The 21,668-nt window shown below is 47.5% G+C and overlaps 2 protein-coding genes across 25 annotated transcripts in view; one reads left to right on the top strand and one right to left on the bottom strand.

The window, feature by feature from the left end:
* Nucleotides 1–979: 979 nt before the first annotated feature.
* bace1 (beta-secretase 1) lies at nucleotides 980–9,617 on the top strand. 4 transcript variants are annotated; one of them, NM_001441961.2, is given in 9 exon segments: nucleotides 980–1,515; nucleotides 5,560–5,648; nucleotides 5,802–6,018; nucleotides 6,151–6,291; nucleotides 6,705–6,839; nucleotides 6,926–7,027; nucleotides 7,347–7,496; nucleotides 7,835–8,003; nucleotides 8,121–9,617. In NM_001441961.2, coding segments are annotated over 9 exon segments (1,515 nt in total). In that variant the 5' UTR covers nucleotides 980–1,239; the 3' UTR covers nucleotides 8,357–9,617.
* Nucleotides 9,618–10,992: 1,375 nt separating this feature from the next.
* axl (AXL receptor tyrosine kinase) overlaps nucleotides 10,993–21,668 on the bottom strand; it is a 35,472-nt gene continuing 24,796 nt past the window's right edge. For 2 of the 21 annotated variants that reach the window (XR_015508866.1, XR_015508872.1), the window contains exons 12-21: nucleotides 20,104–20,195; nucleotides 18,094–18,189; nucleotides 17,918–17,995; nucleotides 17,734–17,826; nucleotides 16,724–16,845; nucleotides 16,058–16,167; nucleotides 15,818–15,977; nucleotides 15,350–15,486; nucleotides 12,202–15,061; nucleotides 10,993–11,182 (exon numbers count right to left, since the gene is read on the bottom strand). Coding sequence is in view for 6 of the 21 variants with exons in the window: in XM_087283437.1 (XP_087139563.1) it covers nucleotides 14,632–15,061; nucleotides 15,350–15,486; nucleotides 15,818–15,977; nucleotides 16,058–16,167; nucleotides 16,724–16,845; nucleotides 17,734–17,826; nucleotides 17,918–17,995; nucleotides 18,094–18,189; nucleotides 20,104–20,195 (1,318 nt within the window). In the remaining 15 variants the exon portion in view is untranslated. Of the gene's footprint in view, nucleotides 12,075–12,201; nucleotides 15,062–15,349; nucleotides 15,487–15,817; nucleotides 15,978–16,057; nucleotides 16,168–16,723; nucleotides 16,846–17,733; nucleotides 17,827–17,917; nucleotides 17,996–18,093; nucleotides 18,190–20,103; nucleotides 20,196–21,668 lie in introns of all 21 variants that reach the window. The other 19 variants (XR_015508867.1, XR_015508873.1, XR_015508868.1 and 16 more) reach the window with 11 other exon arrangements.

The raw sequence follows: 21,668 nt of genomic DNA, 5'->3' as shown, positions 1-21,668 counted from the left end.
CCGCTTTATTCTGGGCATGTTTAACACGGCCATCCCTGGCTAAACTCTGGGCACGCCTGTGGCCACTCCATGGATTTGCTGTTGATATTATTAATTGAAATGTACTTCTGTAAATTCACAATATTTCAATAAATACATAAATGATTGATGTAACTGATGTAGCTGATTCACTCCACCTTCCTCCCCGATCCTGACAGCACACACACACCTGCAGTAGACAGCAACGGCCAAGTAATGTTTACCAGTTCATCAGTAGAGGAAGCTGCATTAATATATAATATAATATAATATAATATAATATAATGTAATATAATATAATATAATATGTATGAAAAGTGTTTTTAAACTGAATATTGATTTTATTTTTTTATTTTATTGAATCTGAATTTATAATTTTTTTTTAGGAATAAATTGCGATATTTCAAGAGGAACTCATTAAATGAATTAAAACAACATTATTTCATTTTCCAGAAACAGAAATATAACATCACACTGAACTCATACAGCTGTGTGTGTGTGTGTGTGTTGCCACTGATGTTTGTGCAAGCTAACAGTATCAGGATAAGAGTGTGTGTTATTATACTGATAAGCAGAACATGAGTGCAGGTGAAAACACTACAAGCCCCATGATGCATCAGTGCAGCGCCTGACACCAGCGCGCGTGTGTGTGTGTGTTTGTGTAGTCGCTTAGTGCGCTAGAGTGATGGAAATCTGATTCATTTGAGTGAATCGGCTCGTTTGAGCGATGCTCCACTGAATCAGTTCAGCAAACCGGCTCGTCTCATTGAACGCATCTTCTCGATTTAACGGTTAACGCGCACGTATCCGTCAGACCGACGCGTTGCGGTCTGCGCGTCACTCGCGTTTCCGCCTTTATTCTTTCCTCTACAGCTCCACACCGGGCCGGTTCAGCCCCCCCACCCGGGACCGCTACCGAGTCTCCGGTTCAGAGTGTCGGTGTGGTGAACCGGGCGCCGCCGGAGAGTCGCGGATGCGGGAAGATGGAGGAGGCAGCAGCGGGGATTATGGAGATGTGCGTCTGATATTTGACCCAGCTGTAGCCCAGCATCTCTCCAGCACACACACACACATATGCGCGCCGCGACAGAAGAGCAGCGGGACGGGAGCGGCAGCCGGTGACGCGGAGGATGGAGAGCGGCGGCGGCGCGCTTGTGTTCGTGTTTTGCGCATAAAGACTGACGGAGACTGACTGAGAAACGCTCGCACTGACGCGTGAGGATGCGCGCGGCGCGTCTGCTTCTGCTGTGCGGAGTCGCGGTGTGTGTCGCGCGGCTCTGCGCTTCCTCGGGCCCGGCGCTGCTCCGCGTTCCGCTACGCCAAGGGCCCTTGACCCCCCACAGCACCCCCGCGGCCCACAGGAGCCCCCACGGTCCCCGCGCGCGCTCCCGCAGAGCCGCTTCCGGAATCAGCTTTATCAACATGATCGACAACCTGCGCGGGAAATCCGGACAGGGCTATTACATAGAGATGGCGGTGGGGAGTCCTGCGCAGAGGGTGAGACGACACACACACACACACACACACACACACACACACACACACACTGCAGATACACACAACATGGGACACACTGATGTTGGGTTGTTTGATTGAATATTGACATGCATGAAAACATCATGACACCTTTACTATGTTGAGCTCTAAATGACGACAGAGCTTCAGAAATAGAAACATCAGCAGCAGTTTACAGAACACACACACACACACACACACACACACACACACACACACACACACACACACACACACACACAACTGTACATTAGCAACCAATATTAGAGCACTGGATGAAGAGCGATGAACAGAAAATGCTGAGCTGCTGGAGTCAGCGGTGTGTGTGTGTGTATGTGTGTGTGTGTGTGTGTGTGTGTGTGTGTGTGTGTGTGAGTGTGAGAGAGGAAGACGGGTCACAGCTGAGGCCGGATGCAGAATAAGAGGAAACCCACAGGTCAGATGTGTGGCCCCGGGGCCCGTTCACACAGCACAGGCTGAGGAGAGCAGATCTGAGGGGCCGGTGTGCTGACCATCTGCATCATCACAGTGAACTCGGAGAGTTTGTTTAGTGTGTGTGTGTGTGTGTGTGTGTGTGTGAGGGTGAAGTGGATTCTGAAGCTGACTGAATAACCCTGCTTCATCAGCTGACACACGGTAGGCAGAGCAGGTGAGCTGAGCAGGTGAGCTGGCTCGGCCTCTAACCACTGATGTACAACTCATACAGCTGACGTCAGTGCTTACAGGTCTACTGCTTCCCTCAAAACATCCTCTACTCAGCCAATCTGCTGAACACGACGTCAGCTCATATTCTGACATCAGATCACTCATATAATGCAGTTTTGCTGTTGCTAAAATAAACCCGAGCAGCATCAGATCTGGTCCAGGAACACACATATAGTCTTAGATAAACACCCAGCAACCGCTCAGAGCACACTAGAAACCACCAAGCAATGTCGAAGAAACCACCTAGCAGCACCCCTTAGCATTAGCAGATGTCTCCAGAACACTGGTCCTCCACTGACTCAGGCTGAGGACGGCACAGCTGACCGTCTGCTCTTCTTCTCTGGTTTCTCTCTGTGATCACGTTCTGCTCAGTCAGTCACTGAAGTCGATCGATACGCTCCCTCATTCTTAAACAGAACACACACACACACACACACACACACACACACACACACACACACACACACACACACACACACACACACACACACACACACACACACAAGGTCAGCTCAGTGACAGACAGGGATATCAGAGTAAAGTCACCCTGACGCAGTGTCTGGATCAGCTGAGGGAACATGACACTTTAGGCCTCACATGCTTTGATTCATTCTTTTATTCATAAAATCTCGTCTGCTCATCTGTTATTGCTCTCTATAATGGAAGCCTTTAATGCGTTGACGAACTCTAGAAATGTTTAAGCTCATGATTAATAACAAGATGTGTTATTGCATCTTAAATGTTACTGAAATAAGCAGGGCAATAGATTGATTTAAAAGATAGAGATTAACATCCCTGGACAGCCCTCTCCAGCCTCATCATATTTCTTCTGCTCCACAAAAATCACAGCTTCTGGACTCAGAGAAGCCCTAGCTGACAACAGGCACCCATGCTCCACACCAATACACTCAAGATGATCTCCTCCATCCACACAGACTCTCATCATCTTTTATCAACACCGCCAACAAAAAATCACCAAAAAACAATCTGCTCCATATCCTCAATAACTCTCTCTTCCCCCTCTCATCAACCAGCCCCTCCCCTTCACAACCCCACTCCTTTTCCCTGGCCTCCAGCCCCTGCATCTAGCACCAGCCTGCCCCCTCCAGCAACCCAAACCAAAACAACTCTGCCTCCCAAAGACCCACCCATACAGCAAGCAATGCTCCCCGAGCCCCAGTGCACACTACCCCTCTCCCTTTCCCCTTTCACCCACGCCCCCAACCCAAGAAACCAGCTTCTCCAAGTCTATAGCCCTCCTTCCAATATCTTTCCCTCTTCCTCTTATCCTCCAGCATTCACTTCTGGGCCTTTTGTAAACACAAACCTGCCCCCGGCAATCCATCCTCCCAGCACCCTTTCCCCTCTCTCAACTGATGTTCCTGTGAATCTCTCTCTGTACATATTATGAGAAACTTCCATTACCCTCATCTTACAGACAGTTTACCTCTAGAACCATCCAAACACATCTCAGCACCTGAAAAACCTTTAAGTATTTCCACACTCTCTATAACACACCTTATCTGTCCTTTCAATCACCTCATTTATTTAACATCTTCATGTCACAAAGAATCTCCAAGCCAGTTCTATTAGAAGCTATCTAAGTGGAATCCATTTTCATCCACAAATTGATTAATGGATCTCGATCCAATCAAATAGCCAATTCACAAGCAAACCTTTTCATTAAAGGAATCCAAAAAGCCCATCCTTCCCTCCTAGACACCAGACAGCACATCACCCGTACATTTTTCACAAGAGGTACTGTAAATCCACCCTCCACAGAGGTCACCACTCCATCCATACAGCCTGCACCCCTGATGCCATGTTCACCCTAGCCTTTTGGGGATTTGTTGGGTGAAGAGACCTTTTCATTTTCATCAAACGAAGCAAAACAGATAAAACAGGAAAAGACCATTTTACATACCTTCCCATTACACGCCCATTCCAAACACATTCAGCATATATCCACCTCAGGAGATTCCAAGCTTCAACCCTATTCTCCTCTCTTTATTGACTACACAAACCGCCCAAAACATGCTTTTGGGTTAAAAAAAGAAAACCTTAAAGACGTCTTACGCCATTTCAGGCTTCCCAGCAGAACCAGAATTCATCCACTCTATTAGAACCAGTGCAGCCACCACAGTAGCTCAAAAAGACTTTTCCATGCACCAAATCATCCGACACTCGCATGATGTTCTTCCAACACCTTCAAAATGTACACTTAAATTGCTCCCATCTAAAAGAAGCTCAGCAGATCCCACCAGCTTTCACTAGAGCCACCAAACCCCTTTCCCATCAGCTACCACACCTGCAGGAGCTCCACATCTACCACCACACACAATCCAGCTCACTATCTTCCCACAAATCACTCCTATTTACCACCTAGCTTGCTCAGGTGTTAGCATTTCCAGCTCAATACAAGGGCTACTTTCCTTTCCATCCAAGTCCGTCACTTCCAGCACCTCTCTTACTCTCTTACTTCGCGTAGGAACTGCCTAATTACCACCTCCAGCACAGACTCCTGCAGGTGCCTGCCCTTCCAACCAATCCACTGCCCCCCCAGCCCAATCCAACAGGAGCCTGTCTCCTAGTCTCCTCAGCACCTCCCTCTCCAGCACAAACTCTCACAGGAGACTACCTCATCAACTACCCCCAACACCTCTCCTCATTTCTCCCCCAGCACAGAGTCCTGGAGGAGCCTAACTTACCTCTTCAACTACCCCCCTCCAACTCTCTCCTCACCACCACCCGAACTCAGACCTTTACAAGAGTTTGCCTGTTTAACTCCACCTCCCTCCTTACATCTTTTTCACCCCCCACCCCAGCTCAGATTCCCACAGGAGCCTGCCTTCCCAATCCTTCCCCACCACACCACTGCTCATTCCCCCTTCAGCTCAGGCTCCCGCAGGACCCTGCCTTCCTAACCACGCCCCCTCCTTACAACTATCCTTATTCCTCCTGCTCAGACTCCAACATGAGCCTGCCTCCCCAACCAGCCACCCACACCATTTTCTCTACCAGCTCAGATTCCTGCAGGAGCCTACCTCTCAAGCCACACCCTTCCCCCTGCCCTCACACCTTTCCTCGTACCACCTAGCTCAGACTCCAGCTGCCTCCCCAGCCACTCCTCGAGGCTTTGATAAGTGCAAAATGTCTCCAGGAATAGTTTTACCTGCTTACTTATGACAACTGGAATTACCCCTAGAGGGAAGAGCTCAGAAAAGCAGCACTGTTCTGCATGAGGGAGCGCTCCTCATTCTCAGCATGATTGACTGTAGTGACTGTAAGAGCAATTCAGGACAGTGTGTGTTTGTGTTTCAGCTCAACATCTTGGTTGATACGGGCAGCAGTAACTTTGCCGTGGGGGCTGCAGCTCATCCATTCCTGCACCGATATTACCACCGCTCACTGTGAGTACTGCTGAACATGAAATGATCTGTATATGACCTGTGTGGATGTCCGTGTACGATTTGTGTATGTGTATGACCTGTGTGTGTGTGTGTGTGTTTGACCTGTGTTTATGTGTTTGACCTGTGTGTGTGTGTGTGTGTGTGTGTGTGCAGCTCCTCCTCCTACAGGGATCTCGGTCGGGGTGTGTATGTGCCGTACACTCAGGGCCGCTGGGAGGGTGAGCTGGGCACTGATGTGGTGTCAGTCCCCTGCGGCCCCAACGTCTCCCTAAGGGCCAACATCGCCGCCATCACCCAATCAGATCGCTTCTTCATCAATGGCTCCAATTGGGAGGGCATCCTGGGCCTGGCCTATGCAGAGATTGCACGGGTGAGGACACTCAATAGTGTGCAAGCAGAAGTGTTGATCATCTGCTGAACTCATGCTCTTGAGCGAGGGCCCTCAGTAGTGTGCATACTGTGGTGGTGATCATCTTCTAAGTCATGTTCTTCTGTCCTCCAGCCGGATGAGACTCTGGAGCCGTTCTTTGACTCTCTGCTGCGGCAGAGCACTGTGGCGGATGTGTTCTCTCTGCAGCTCTGCGGAGCCGGATACAACCACAACTACAGCACCGGCAGCAGCTCTACTGTAGGGGGCAGCATGGTGAGGGCGGAGTCACACACACGTCAACATGACTGATTGGTGGATTGCTTGGTTGGTTGATTGTTTAGTTGGTTGAATGATTTGTTGATTGAATGGTTTGTTGGTTGGTTAGTGGGTTGGTTTGTTGATTGATTGGTTGGTTGATTGTCGATTGATTGCATGGTTGGTTGGTGGATTGATTTTATTGGTTAGTTGGTTGATTGATTTGTTGAATGATTGGTTGGTTGATTGATTGTCTTGATTGGTTCATTAATTGATTTGATGGTTGGTCTGTTGGTTGATTGGTTGGTTTATTGATTGGTTGATTGGTTGATAGAACCTCTTTGAATGTAAATTCATAGAACCCATGACATTAAAAGAACAGCCTGTAATGTGAACAGTATTGATCAGGTACTGGTGTTTGTTCTGCACAGATCATTGGGGGCGTCGACCCCTCCCTATATGTGGGAGAGCTGTGGTACACACCAATCCGCCGAGAGTGGTACTATGAGGTCATCATTGTGCGCATCGAGGTCAACGGACAGGACCTCAATATGGACTGCAAAGAAGTGAGAAGCCTTTATTTCTAATGTCATCAGTGATTAGCATTAGCAAAAGCAAACATTCTCCTGATTCTGTGCTCTGTGTCTCTCAGTATAACTACGATAAGAGTATCGTGGACAGCGGCACCACCAACCTGCGTCTGCCCCGCAAAGTGTTCCAGGCGGCAGTGAAGGCCATCGAAGCCGCCTCATCGGTGGGTTTATTCAGAGTATTCCTGCGCTCGACTGCAGGTTTATTCAGAGTATTCCTGCGCTCGACTGCAGGTTTATTCAGAGTATTCCTGCTCTCGACTGCAGGTTTATTCAGAGTATTCCTGCTCTCGACTGCAGGTTTATTCAGAGTATTCCTGCTCTCGACTGCAGGTTTATTCAGAGTATTCCTGCTCTCGACTGCAGGTTTATTCAGAGTATTCCTGCTCTCGACTGCAGGTTTATTCAGTGTATTCCTGCTCTCGACTGCAGGTTTATTCAGTGTATTCCTGCGCTCATTCTGACTCTGCTTGGTGTCTGCAGACGGAGCAGTTTCCCTCAGGGTTCTGGCTCGGGGAGCAGCTGGTGTGCTGGCAGGCGGGCACCACACCCTGGCACATCTTCCCCGTCATTTCTCTCTATCTGATGAGTGAAAACAGAAACCAGTCCTTCCGCATCTCCATCCTGCCACAGGTACACATAACACTGCATTTACAATCTGAATGGCACTTTCTGCCCCTCTTCTGAATAGAGCACAAGCTCATTTGCATTTAAAGCAGTCAGCAAAACGAGTAGGATCAGAGTCTGAAAGCGCCAGCTTCAGAGAGACAGGGAACATTATCTGTGCTGTTCTCAGCTCAAACACACACATGCGAGAGACAGCAGAGATGCATTTGCAGCTTGTGTAAGGGGTGTGATGGGTCTTTCAACATCACTGCATGTCATAAACTCTTGCTCTCACTCATTCAGTTTAATTTGCGGACCTCGAGGAGCCACTATCATGTGTGTGTATGTGTGTGTGTGAGCAGCAGTACCTGCGGCCGGTGGAGGACGTGGCGTCAGCGCAGGAGGACTGCTATAAGTTTGCGGTGTCTCAGTCCAGCACGGGGACAGTAATGGGCGCCGTCATCATGGAGGGTTTCTATGTGGTGTTTGAGCGCCAACACAAGCGCATCGGCTTCGCTGTCAGCACCTGCCATGGTAGGAGAAGATTCAGCACCTTCATTACACTGTTTAAACAACACGCAGGAGAAGATCATCAGTCATTTTCCATATGTGTGTGTGTGTGTGTGTGTGTGTGTGTGTGTGTCTCCACAGTGCATGATGAGTTCCGCACGGCCGCAGTGGAGGGCCCGTTCCATGGTCTGGATCTGGAGGACTGTGGCTATAACGTCCCGCAGACGGACGAGTCCACGCTCATGACCATCGCCTACATCATGGCGGGCATCTGCGCGCTCTTCATGCTGCCGCTGTGTGTGATGGTGTGCCAGTGGCGCTTCACCTGCTGCCTGCAGCCCGCCGACGGCTCCGACGACATATCACTGCTCAAGTGAACACACACACACACACACACACACACACACACATACAGAACACATATACACAGAACATACATATCCTATATACACACTTCTGAAGGGTCTGATGACATATCACTGCTCAAGTGAACACACACACACACACACACTCACACACACACACACACACACACTGCTGAAGTGAGCAGACACTCATGTACACACACCTTTACTAATGAAGAGGGCTTAACCTGTTCCTCGAATAAACATCTAGACATGCTGACATCCAGAACTCTTTTCTAGATCAGCGGTAGTTTGGTGTTGTGTTCAGTGAGAATGCGGCAGAATGAGGAGAGTTTCTCCTGTAAATGATCTGTCAGTGGGGGAAGCTCGGTCATCTCCCTTTTGCTTTGAAACAACATTATTCTGCTTCCCTCATTGGCAGATTAATTCTTCATTCTGACTCAATATTTCTGAACACAACACTATCAGCTGTGCTCGTCTAGTAAATGCGGACTGATTCCAGAGTTTGTAGATGTCTGGACTAGAAACAGACACACACTCTGAGTAAGGAAGGGTCATGATGCAGAGCGCCTGCAGGACGAGGCAAACCAGAGATGACTTCTATACTAGTGTTCAATATAAATCTGAACACACACACACACACGCACGCACACACGCACACACACTAATGGGCTATGGTTCCCTATAAACCTCTACATGTGATATGTGAATCTTCTGTTTTTAAGGGTTCGTTCACCCAGATTCTGTCCTCATTTACATGTTTAATCTTTCTTCTGTAGATATTTTGAAGAATGCTCTTACCCAGTAATCATTGCCTTCTACAGTATTTGTTTTACTATGGAAGTGAATGGTTACAGGTTTCCAGCATTCCTCAGATGATCTTCTGTGGTGTTGAACAGTGTAGGCACTGGAGGGAGAGCGAACACTGAGTCTATTTAAAATGTCTGTGTGGACCGCTGTCCTGGAGGGTGAAGTGTTCAGTATGTGATGTGATGATGAGCAGGTGTGTGTGTGTGTGTGTGTGTGTGTGTGTGTGATATGAGGATGTCTTATTCTGCTGTATATGATCGACACTGGCTGATGATGGTGTAGAAGAGTCACTGAAACACATCATGAGGAGCTCCCTCACTGTAACTCATCATCATCATCTTCATCATCTCTGACTGTACTCAAAGCTTAGTTCATAGAGGATTCATCATCACGATGACGCTCAGTGTGAGAGAACACGTTCACTTTACCCCGGCATCCACAGAATAAACCATTTAAAAATCAAGCTTCAAGAGCAGCCGTTTCTGCAGTGTGTGTGTGTGTGTGTGTGTGTGTGTGTGTGTGTGTGTGTGTGTGTGTGTGTGTGTGTGTGTGTGTGTGTGTGTGTGTGTGATTATCTGGATAACATCTGCTGTTTCTCATTAAACTGAGTGATCTGAAGGTAAATGCTACATGCTAATATCCTTCATGCAGCGGTCGTACGGCTTCACTGTCCTCTTGTGTGTTGATTCAGAGGTCAGCTGCACAGGGTAGGGATGACTGATGTGAAACTGAAGTTTTGACACAGTGTCGAGATCCTGAAGCACAAGTAAAGCGATTCAAAGCATGGCACATGTCAGAAGTGTTTCGAGACCTGGCGAATGTGTTTGATTGACAGGATCAGGAAACCCCGCCGTCTCCTATAGCCTAGTGCAGTGCTGCCGGAGCGGGGGTCGAGGACACTGACAGGGGGTCGCTTGGTGATTTCCAAAAGTCAAATAAATGTTATTAAACTATTAGAATGAGCATATTTGAAGCATAACCCACCGAGGATAACAATAGTAGTTAAAACCACAGCATGCGGATGAGCAGCCGTCAGCCTTCAATGGTGTTCTACACAGTGCTGGGGTCAGCGGCAGAAGACTGATTATTCAACACCAGGGTGAGACTTTCTGACATCTTTATGTCAATCAAATACATTCAACATAACAAAGATGACTACAGGCCACGACTGAACGCTGAGGATGACTTCTGAGTCTGCAAAATGCAGCCAGTAATAGACGAGCTGAAAGCATTGTGTCCAGCAGTCTCAAGCTGAGGCTAATATTAAATCACACACAGCAATAAATGACTATATAAACTATAGATGAATTACCTGTTGTAAACATTCAGGATGCGTGCGCAGCGAGGTTGCAGGAAACACAGTGAGCGCGAGCATTTACAGTGAGGGAATGACAGTGATGCGGTGCAGAGTCTGTTGCTGTATTAGAGATAAGCTAAATTGATGACATATTATATATATATATTAGAAATTCTGACGATGTATTTTAATAATGTTATTTTTAAGACCTAAATATTGAGACGTCAGAGCAATGTCCAAACAAAACACGTGACCAGAACTGAGCATTTACAAACTGATGTCTACAGCTGCATCAGCCGGCATTCAAACCCAATATCTCTGCAATCTGGCAACTCTCAGCGCTCCACTAAACCACCCGAAATCTCCATTCTACAGTTTAGGGTTAATTCCTCTGCTACTGCAACTGTTTCTGTGCTGAAGCTGATCCAGGGCAGTACATAAGAATGACCACCAGGTGTCCCTGTAGAGACACACACACACACACACACATATACACACACACACACACACACACACACACACACACACACACACACACGTCTACTGTGTGCAGGTAATATTTATTTTATTACAAAGAGTATCAAAATCACAAACATAACAGACATTATTCAGACAATATTAGACAATCAGACCTAAAGCTAACCATGTGCACCAAAAACAGCCATCTAAAGGCCAAACACTGGCTTTGAAAGGCACTTTGAGCAGTCTGTGTGTGTGTGTGTGTGTGTGTTCTGTTACAACATTTTAGGTGCACAAACATTCCACAAACATGCTGACGCAGCCAGATTAGAGAGTTGCTGTGATGTTATGGTGGTCTTTCACACACTCGTCTACACGGCATCTTCAGCACTGAGTGAATCTGCGGCTCAGTGAGGTGTAAAGTGTAGTAAAGTACCTCAGTCAGTACCACATTACATCAGTCAAAGAATGAGCAGACTGAACCCGATATCACCGCAACACGGAGGAGGAGGAGGAGGAGAAGCTTTGCCTTGTTTCTAGTCCTAATGTCTGAACACTTATAAACCAAGAAGCATTTCTGGACAAGTCAAACTGAGCGTTGTGTTCAGAATACTGAGTTCAACATGACAATATCAGAGTTTTACAGTAATATAATATGTGTGTTATCTGCCGGTGCGGTGAGTAAATAACCGTTCATCATGATCAACACCAGAGTATTGTGTATTGTTCTGAGTAAAAGCTAAACACTAAACAACTGGACAGGACAGCGGAGCTTGAGGGAAGCATTACTGGAGAATTTGACAAGAATCAAGACCAAACCCATGTGTGAAGGCCATGTGTGCAGTGTTTCACTGCGCTGCTTGAGCATGTCAGCATAGGAAACACATCTACACATGTACACATCTACACATCTACACATGTACACATCTACACATGTACACATCTACACATCTACACATGTACCTGCTGTGAGCTGAACACTCATCTGTATTTAGAGGAGTCATCATTAATATTACTGTACCATGATCATATTACTGTACATGCACTCATACATCATCTAACAGCAAACATCAGACCAAACACACACACACACACACACACACACACACACACACACACACACACACACACACACACACACACACACACAAACAAACAATATAACTGACACAACATTAGTGCAAAACATCCAACAATGTACAACACACAGACATACAGAAGAACACTGTGCTTAAGTTTGGGGCAGGGGCTGTGTGTGTGTGTGTGTGTGTGTGTGCTTGTGTAAACACACTGACGCTGCAGTGCTGGACTGTCTGAGTCTCTCTCTCTCTCTGAATGAGTTGATATCTGAGGGTTTGGTTCATTGTGTCAGACCTCACACACACTCATCCTGCATGTGTTTCTTTGGATCAAGGCACTGCTCAGGACAGTGTGTGTGTGTGTGTGTGTGTGTGTGTGTGTGTGTGTGTTAGAGCTGAGAATAGCACACAGATAATGCTCTGAAACTGACCCTTTCAGGCTGTGATCCTAACTGTGGTGTGGACAGCCCTGACTGTCGCTTTAAATGCAAATGAGCTTGTGCTTCATGCTTCTGTCAGTCTATGGAGACTCCTGTCGCTGCTTCATCTCACTCAGGGCTGCTGTTTATGCTAATGAGATGGAGAGATGGGCACTAGAGGGCGGGGCTTTCCTCCTCTGATGACACGTACAAGGGGAGAATGTCAATCACAGTGTTTCAGCATCAAGTCTGATTAGAATAAACACAATGAGATACAATTGAGCATCAGAGGCTGCTGGAGATCCTAACACACTGCTGACACACACACACACACACACACACACAAAAACACACACACAAACACATATACACACACACACACACACACACACTACTAGGTTTGTACCCAGTATGAAAGTGATTTCTGCATATGAGCTGTGCTTTAAGGCTGATTTATATTTGTTTGAAATGTCTACATTGAGTACACGCAGTAGATCTGATGTAGCCTTCGAATACTTCTCGTTCATATCTGTCACACACCTCTTCATACATGTAATACGAGAGGTGCATCAAATCCAAGAGGAAAACAGCCAACAATCGGATCCCTATAGGGGCTGTGTTGCTCAGCAGAGTTCAGAGCGCTGGTTTCACTCTCACACTGGACACGGAAAACACTGCGCTATGAAACCCGGGCATTCAAAGGCTTGTGCTGCGCAAGGGTGGTTTATTTCTGCTGTGAGCAGCCGAGCGCACGGACAGGACATTTCTATGTAGTATGCTTGCTCCTGCCGTTAACAATATCGCTGTGTTGCCATAGCAACACAGGTAAAATGGCGCCTCTCGACTCCTTCACTGTCTGCAAAATGTGGTTATTTTATGCTTTGAAAGTCTGGTTTAACTGAAGGAGTTACAGTCTCGTTCCTTTATAAAATGACTTCATTAATGAAATATTGATTATTTATTAGTCTAATTTCAACACGCTGTTTATGAAGACATTGTTTTGTTCTTCACATTAACGTTAGTTTACATTATGAACTCCGAGAGTGACCTGTACAGCAATAATCCACCTCTGAGATTAGGTTTGCTTGGAACTGATGTGGTCGGACAAGTTTATCACAGCGTGTTCTCTGGACGTCTCTCAGCTATGTAGTACCGTTAGGTTGCCACTGAAGCATGTCATAGCTCATTACCATAAAGCTCATTACCATAAAGCTCATTACCATAAAGCTCAGTAACGGTCACACGGTCTATGATGTGCTTTTTCCAGATTTGTAGCGCTGGTGGTGAGAACACACGGTTACAGTAGCATCACACACACATCCAGGACAAACTCAAAACACCAGCAAGGAGACCCAGTGGAGCAGAGAAACCCCACCGCCTCCTAGTGTTCACTGCAGAGCAACACATGCAGAACACAGAAGCAGAAATGCTAACACCAGCATCGGCTACAGCGTGCACTCAACACACCAGTATAAATCAGCCCTCAGTCACACAACTCCACTAGGAGCCCACTCCAGCCTCTTCAGAGTCTGCATTCCCTTCCATCAGCTCAATCCCTGTGGGAGTTCAGAGCAGTCATCTCCTCCACACGCTGTACAGACTGCCGTATCGTTCATGTCTTAATCAAGAGGGCTGGCCGTGGATCTGGCTAGTGTATTTGTGCTCCACATGTCGCCTCTCCTCAGGAGCCTATTGGCCAGATTCTGCATGTAGAATCAGATGAGGAGAGCGTTCTGATTGGTCATTCAGTAACGAATCAGAGAACAAATACTAAAGTGACGTACCAAAGTAAACAAGTCGATAAGGAAAGCAAAGTATGCGGCAGTAATGTTGCTGCATTTCTCAAATATTCTCAGACTATACGGATTATTCGATTATCAGACATATGTGCAGGAGTGACTCCCTCTGTGCACTGATGATTACTGTGATGATGGAGCCGAGCGCTGCGTTTCCCTTTGTGGACGAGAAACACACACTGCCCCCTGCTGGTGTGAAAACACACATGCCTCACACAGACGCAGGACACACACTCTCGGTCACCACTGTCTGTTTGGTGTGTTCATGTGCAACTTTTTGGTCCAGAGATGCGGCGGGCAGCACAGCTGGTGTCCGGGCCCTGAGGCTGAGGGTGAGATGGGTCACACTCCTCCTGGAAACATGTTTCTGGACGGTATATATGAAGCAGGAGAGCAGTGTGTGTGTGTGCAGGGCTCAGTGTGTCCCTCAGTGCCAGGCCGCTCTCCTGCTGTGGGGCTCCAGCTCCGGGCTCTGTCTCTCTGGCAGGGGTGTGGAGCAGGACGATGGCTGGGGTTCAGGTTCAGGGTCAAGGTCGGCCCCGAGGCCCGGGAGCTCCAGGCTGTCGATGGAGTGTGCGCTGAGCAGCCGCTGGTTCTCCAGCTGTGGGCAGAGCACGTACCGGCTGGGTGGGTGCACCTCCACTGTGGCCACCGAGCCCTTCAGGGCCCCCAGAGGACAAGGCAGGCCCCCAGTGGCCCCCAGCTCCCCACTGCTCTCCTCCATGTTCACATACAGGATCTCCTCTGGGTCCTGACTCGGCAGATCCTCCAGAACCTTCTCCAGCTCACAGCGCAGCATCTCAAAGCTTGGCCGGTCCTTGGGGCTCAGCAGCCAGCAGGAGAACATCAGGGAGTATCTGGAGAACACACACACACGCACACACACACACACACACACACACACCGCAGACGTCACACTGGGTGATGGCACCAGAAGACATGAGCATGTCCAGCAGATCAGCTCTTGTTTTCACTCGGATACCTGTCTGGTCTACACTGGGGTAACCACAGGCCGACAATACTACCCTGATCACAACACTTGACTCTGATCACCTCATTCATGTCTGTGTGTCAGTTGTAAAGGTTGAACCCTCAGCATCTCTGTTCCCTGTGGTGAACCCCGGTGTCAGTGTGGTGTAACTCACATGCTGTCCAGGCAGTCTGGAGGCTGTTTGAGACGGTTCCCCTGCCGCAGGTAATCATAGATCTCGCTGTTCTCCACCCCAGGGTATGGCGTCTGGCCTCGCGTGGCGATTTCCCACATGGTCACTCCGAAAGACCACTGAAACACACAGAGGAGTCAGCAGAACTGCAGCACAGAAGAAGAAGACTGAACTACTGCAGACAGTATAATCATGACGAGTCTGAGTACAGTCATGTGATCAGCACAGGACAAAGAAGACGAAGAGACCCCGCCCCCCTCAAAATAAACAATATACACATATATAGCTGGTGTTTCCGTCAAATAAAACAGCTCATGCTAATGTAAACACGAGCATGTGAAGTTGTCCCTCCTCTGAGTGCTTCTGATTGGCCACTGCTGTGGATCATTGTGAGCGCTGCTGCGTGTGAAAGTTGATCATTTCTATAGGATCGGTGTCGTCTCGTCTCACCACATCACTCTTAGTAGTGTACACTCGGTCGGCCAGACTCTCGATGGCGATCCACTTGACGGGCATCTTGGAGATGCGGCCCTGCCTGTAGTAATCTCCATTGTAGATCTTCTTGGAGAGGCCGAAGTCAGCCACACACACATTCATGTTCTCATTCAGCCTGCGCAGAGGAGAGAGCGGTCAGAGTGTGTGTGTGTGTGTGTGTGAGTGTGTGTGCGTGTGTGTGTGTGTGTGTCTCACATGCAGTTTCGTGCTGCCAGGTCTCTGTGGATGAAGTTTTTCCTGCACAGGTACTCCATTCCTCGGGCGATGTCTGTCATGAACTTCACCAGCATCTGAGCAGGCAGATACTACACACACACACACACACACACACATTACAATTTCAGTCCTCAGATGTGTGCTGCATGAAGACACGAGCTGAACTTAACAGGTAAAGCAGATCTGAACTTCAGAAGCTGAACTTCAATCTGTAAAGCAGATCCGCATGCTGTGTGTGTGTGTTAGGGGGTTGTGTGTGTTGTGTGTGTGTTAGAGTGTGTGTGCGTTAGAGTGTGTGTGTGAGTATTATTTGTGGTGTAGAAATGCTTGTATAACCGGCGGGTCAGAATAAACAGCAGGGTTTAGCATGCTCACACCGGCTGAGTGTATTTGCTGTAGTTCTGACTGTGTCCAGCAGAGGCCGCTGCTATCTCACACTCAGCTCTGACCACACACACACACACACGCACACACACACAGTAACCAGAAGACAAATCAGCGGTCCAGCAGGATCTGTGTTTGTGTCCTCATGAGGAACTGCATTTCTGATTACAGAGGAGTTTCAGTACTGACTTAGACCACTCACGTGTCCACAGTGTGTGTGTCTGTGTGTGTGTGTGTGTGTGTGTGTGTGTGTGTTCTCACCACTGGAGAGTCTCCCAGTCTGGAGTACAGCAGGTAACTGTGCAGATCTCCATGCTTCATGTAGGGCAGGATGACCACCGGAGACGGGTAACCTTCACTCTCCACAGTCTGCAGACACACACCTGCCAGACATGCACACACACACACACACACACACACACACACACACACACACACACACACACCAGATTAATCCTTACACACAATCCTCAGCTGGAGCTAACAGCATGTGCGGGCTGATGGTTAAACAGACGTTGACATCTCCAGTCCATCACACTGTTGCTCAGTTCCGTGTTTCCACGGTCGTGCTAAAGCGAGCGAGTCAGCGCCAGTCAGTTTCACCGTCACTTTTGGGGCCTGATTGGGCCAAAGCGGGGCTTCGTCAGGGCCAGCCGCCGGCCTTTTTTAGCCCACCCAATACTTTAGGCCAAAGAGCGGAGTGAAAGGAGAGGCGGAGTTTGCCTGAGTCTGGTAAAGACGGTGAGCCGCCATGACACTAGTTTTCAGATCACACACGAGTACATGCGGAAACAAATCAATACATACAGGACAGAGAACATCCAGCTGCTCAGTTCAACATGTTCCACAAACACCTTATAGACTGGCCTCTTCTGCTTATGATCGCCCTCATGCGTCCCTCTTAAATGTAAAGCGGTTGCAGAAACACTACAGCAGTGTTCATTTAACAAGTGACATGTCAATATCTCAATAACCCATAATAATCCTTACACCACATTAAACACACAGCAGTCACGAACAGCAGATCACAAGAGTTTATTCAAGTGTGTGCATGAAATATCTGCGTTTAGATGCGCACGTGCGTGTGTGTGTGTGTGTGCGTGTGTGTGCGTGTGTGTTTGTGTGTGTGAGTGTGTGTGCATGTGTGTGTGTTTGTGTGTGTGTGCGTGTGTGTGCGTGTGTGTTTGTGTGTGTGAGTGTGTGTGCATGTGTGTGTGTTTGTGTGTGTGTGCGTGTGTGTGTGTGTGTTGTAGCAGTGGACACACACTCACCCAGGAGCCTCATGACGTTCTGGTGGTCAAACTCCTTCATACAGGCCGCTTCTCTGAGGAAATCCTCCATCTCTGTGCGGGTGCAGATGGCGACTGTAGAGCGGAGGATCAGGTTAGTCACACACACGCACGTAGCACGCACATATATAGATATATATCTCCATCAGAGATGAACATCACTCACTTTTCATGGTCTTTACTGCCACCTTCAGCACCGAGTCCTCCTGAGAGAGAGAACCCTCCATCACAGAGCCAAACTCACCTGAACACACACACACACACACACACACACACACACAGAACATTGAGCATCTGAATGCACACACACACACACACACACTGCGCATAGTCAGTGCTCACCCTCTCCCAGTGTTTTTCCCAGGGTCAGTCTGTGTCTGTCCACCATCACATCCTGCAGCTTCTGCTTCAGCTCATCACTGATGCCCAGAGAGTTCACTGAGGAGACAACACACACCTTCAACACCACAATAACACACACTCACACACACACACACACTAGTATGCTGGAGTGAGAATACAGCTATATACTGAGAGTAAAGCTCCAGTGAGGAGCACATGATGTTAGAATTGACGCAGGAGTGTTTTGCTCTACAAATGAACCCAGATGTGAGTGCAGGAATGCAGATGGAGCTCGTCCAGATGACGTAAACCCTCCACCCTGGAGTACTGCTGAACACAGGCCATCGAGAGCGTCTCAATCTGCACAACCTGGAGATCATGAGCGAAATCTGATCCACACAACACAGAGAGACTCAAAACTCTGAAAAACACGTCTCATTTACTGTCAGCTCAGTCTCACAGCACTGAACATCAGAGAAACACTGAAACACATCAGAGAAACACTAAACAACATCAGAGAAACACTGAACAACATCAGAGAAACACTGAACAACATCAGAGAAACACTGAACAACATCAGAGAAACACTGAACAACATCAGAGAAACACTAAACAACATCAGAGAAACACTGAACAACATCAGAGAAACACTAAACAACATCAGAGAAACACTGAACAACACGTCCCACTCATGTCTAAAGCACACGCGGATGTTTGGCGCTCCATGATGAGAAAGGACTATTTCAAGTTCAAAAGAAGTGTTAAGTTGAAATAAATTCAAGAAATAAATGAGAGTAAATGTGGAAAAACCATAATCATTAAATAACTGAACAGCTATACGTCAAATAAAACAGGGTAATAAACCTGTGTGTGTGATTTATCCTCTGCCTTTTCCTAAAACTGACTAAATTCACTGTGAAGCGTCTCGTGCGGCCTCCAGAAGACCGTCTATATTTGACATTTTTCTCTAGGGGTAATCAGAATTACTGCACAGAAGCTGAGCTTAGTACAAAACCTGCTGTATTAAGAACATTTTCATATCTGAGCATTTATTCTTCTGCAAATCTCACCTCCACCAAACAGAGCCACAGCGCTACTGCAATACCAGACCATACAGCCATGATGAGTGTGTGAATGAGGAGTTCAAGCATCTACACCAGCAGGTTTAACAGGATGAGTGTGTGTGTGTGTGTGTGTGTGTTTGTCGGTTTTCTGTCAGATTGTGAGTCAAACCCACTCATCTGATCTCTGTATGAAGAGCCATGATGAGTGTTTCTGTATCTGCTGATCTCTCTGCATGCTGAGGCGTGTCAGTGTCAGTCTATCAGGCAGGAATCCAGCAGTTCAGAGGGTGAAATGTGATGCCAGGTTAAGAGTAAGCACTCAAATCCTTCAGAACTGTCCAACAACTGCTGAAACACCTTCAGCGAGCATCAGATACACACTCCACTGACTAATGGAACTACTGCACACTGCAGAACACTGCTCTTATACTCAGGGTCTGGTCTGGTTTCTAGTCTTCATATCTAAATATACCTTGATCAAGGTTTTTTAGACAATAATATTGTTTTTTCAGAAATAATTTGTCAATTTTTTTCCTAAAACAAGCAAAATAATCTGCAGATGAGGTCAGCAAAATATTCTTATTTTAAAACAAAAACAAGATTACTTGCTTTATAAGAAAATTTGGACACACTAGTTCTGAAAACATTTTTAGTTCTTGATTTAAGAATTTTAGATATTTGGATCAGAAAAAAGATAAAAACTTTAAGCAGGGAAATGTCTCAGGCTGTGCCCGTAACCATGGTTCCCTGAGGGGAACGAGACCCTGTGTCAGAATCTCGATGCTATGGGGTCACGATCCCAACAACACCATACTGACAAGTGCCCGCGTGACATGTCCGTTTCAAGGCTCTGTAGTATTAGACGCTGGGAAAGGATCTATAACCAGTTGATAAAACTGGATAGAGGTGTGAGGGCTAGGTGTGATTGGAGGACAGGTAAACTCACGTGTAGCTTCAGTGGTGCGGCGGCTGTATGTGCGTCGAGCTCGATATCGAACCACCAGCTCTCCACTCTCCATCATGGGCTCAAACGCCTCACTGTAACACACACACACACACACACACACACACACACACACACACACACACACACACACACACACACACACACACACACACACACACACACACACACACATCAGTGTTCTCAGCCTTTACTCAATACTCTGTTGATGCTCCTTTGTCAGTGATTACAGCCTCAAGTCTTTCTGAATATGATGCCAAATGCTTGGCACGTCTGTCTTTGGGGATGTTTGCCCGTTCCTCTTTGCAGTTCCTCTCGAGAAGGAGGAAGTGTCGGTGTACAGCCATTTTCAGATCTCTCCAGAGATGTTCAATAGGATTTAGGTCTGGGCTCTGGCTGGGATGTTCCATTGATATGTTGGCGGTGTGCTTTGGGTCATTGTCCTGCTGGAAGATGAAGCGTCGCCCCAGTCTGAGGTGGAGAGCACTCTTGTGCAGGTCTTCATTCAGGATGTCTCTGTACATCGCTGCATTCATCTTTCCCTCTATCCTGACTAGTCTTCCAGTTCCTGCTGCTGAAACACATCCCCACAGCATGATGCCAACACCACCATGCTTCACTGTAGGGATGCTGTTAGCCTGCTGATGAGCGCCGCCTGCTGTTCTCCAAACGTAACGCCTGGCGTTCACTCCAAACAGTTCAGTTTGAGTCTCATCAGAGCAGAGAGTTTAGTTTCTGATGCTCTGAGAGTCCTTCAGATGGTGAACTCCAGGCGGGGAGTGTCTTCCGTCTGCCCGCTCTACCATACAGATGCCTGATTGGTGGATTGCTGCACAGATGGTTGTCCTTCTGTAAGGTTCTTCTCTCTCCACAGAAGAACGCTGGAGCTCAGACAGAGTGACCATCGGGTTATTGACTAAGTCCTGACTAATCCTGACTAAGGCCTGTTAACTCAGCAGAGTCCTGCTGGTTAAACATCTTCCACTGACGGATGATGGAGGCCGCTGTGCCCACTGGAGCTTTCAGAGCAGCAGAAATGTTTCTGTCACCTTCCCCAGCCTTGTGCCTCCAGACAATCCTGTCCCGGAGGTCTACAGACAGTTCCTTTGTCTTCATGCTTGGTTTGTGCTAAGTCATGCACTGTCAACCCTGGGCCCTTATATAGACAGGTGTAGCCTTTTCAGATCATGTCCATCAGCTGAATTGAGCACAGCTGAACTCCAATGAAGCTGCTGAGACATCTCCAGAATGACCAGAGGAAGCAGGATGAACCTGAGCTCCATTTAGAGCTTCACACCAAACGCTGTGAACACTGATGCACATCTGATTTATCAGCTCTTTTATTTTTAATCTATTTTGGAATAAGGCTGTAACATAAACAATGTGGAAATAGTGAAGCGCTATCATTACTCTCCTGATGCTCTGTACATGTAATATTTGAACATGTTCAACGTTGTCAATGAAAGTTCTGTTTGGTCTCAAACCAAAAGCAAAAAAGAGGTAAGTGTGAAGTGTGCCATGGCTATTTCAGGCATGTGTGTATGTGT

Source organism: Danio rerio, chromosome 15, assembly GCF_052040795.2.
Source record: "Danio rerio strain M-AB ecotype USA chromosome 15, GRCz13ab, whole genome shotgun sequence".
Taxonomy (NCBI): Eukaryota; Metazoa; Chordata; class Actinopteri; order Cypriniformes; family Danionidae; genus Danio; species Danio rerio.
Note: the sequence above shows the minus strand (reverse complement) of the source record. Positions and strands in the feature narration are given on the sequence as shown.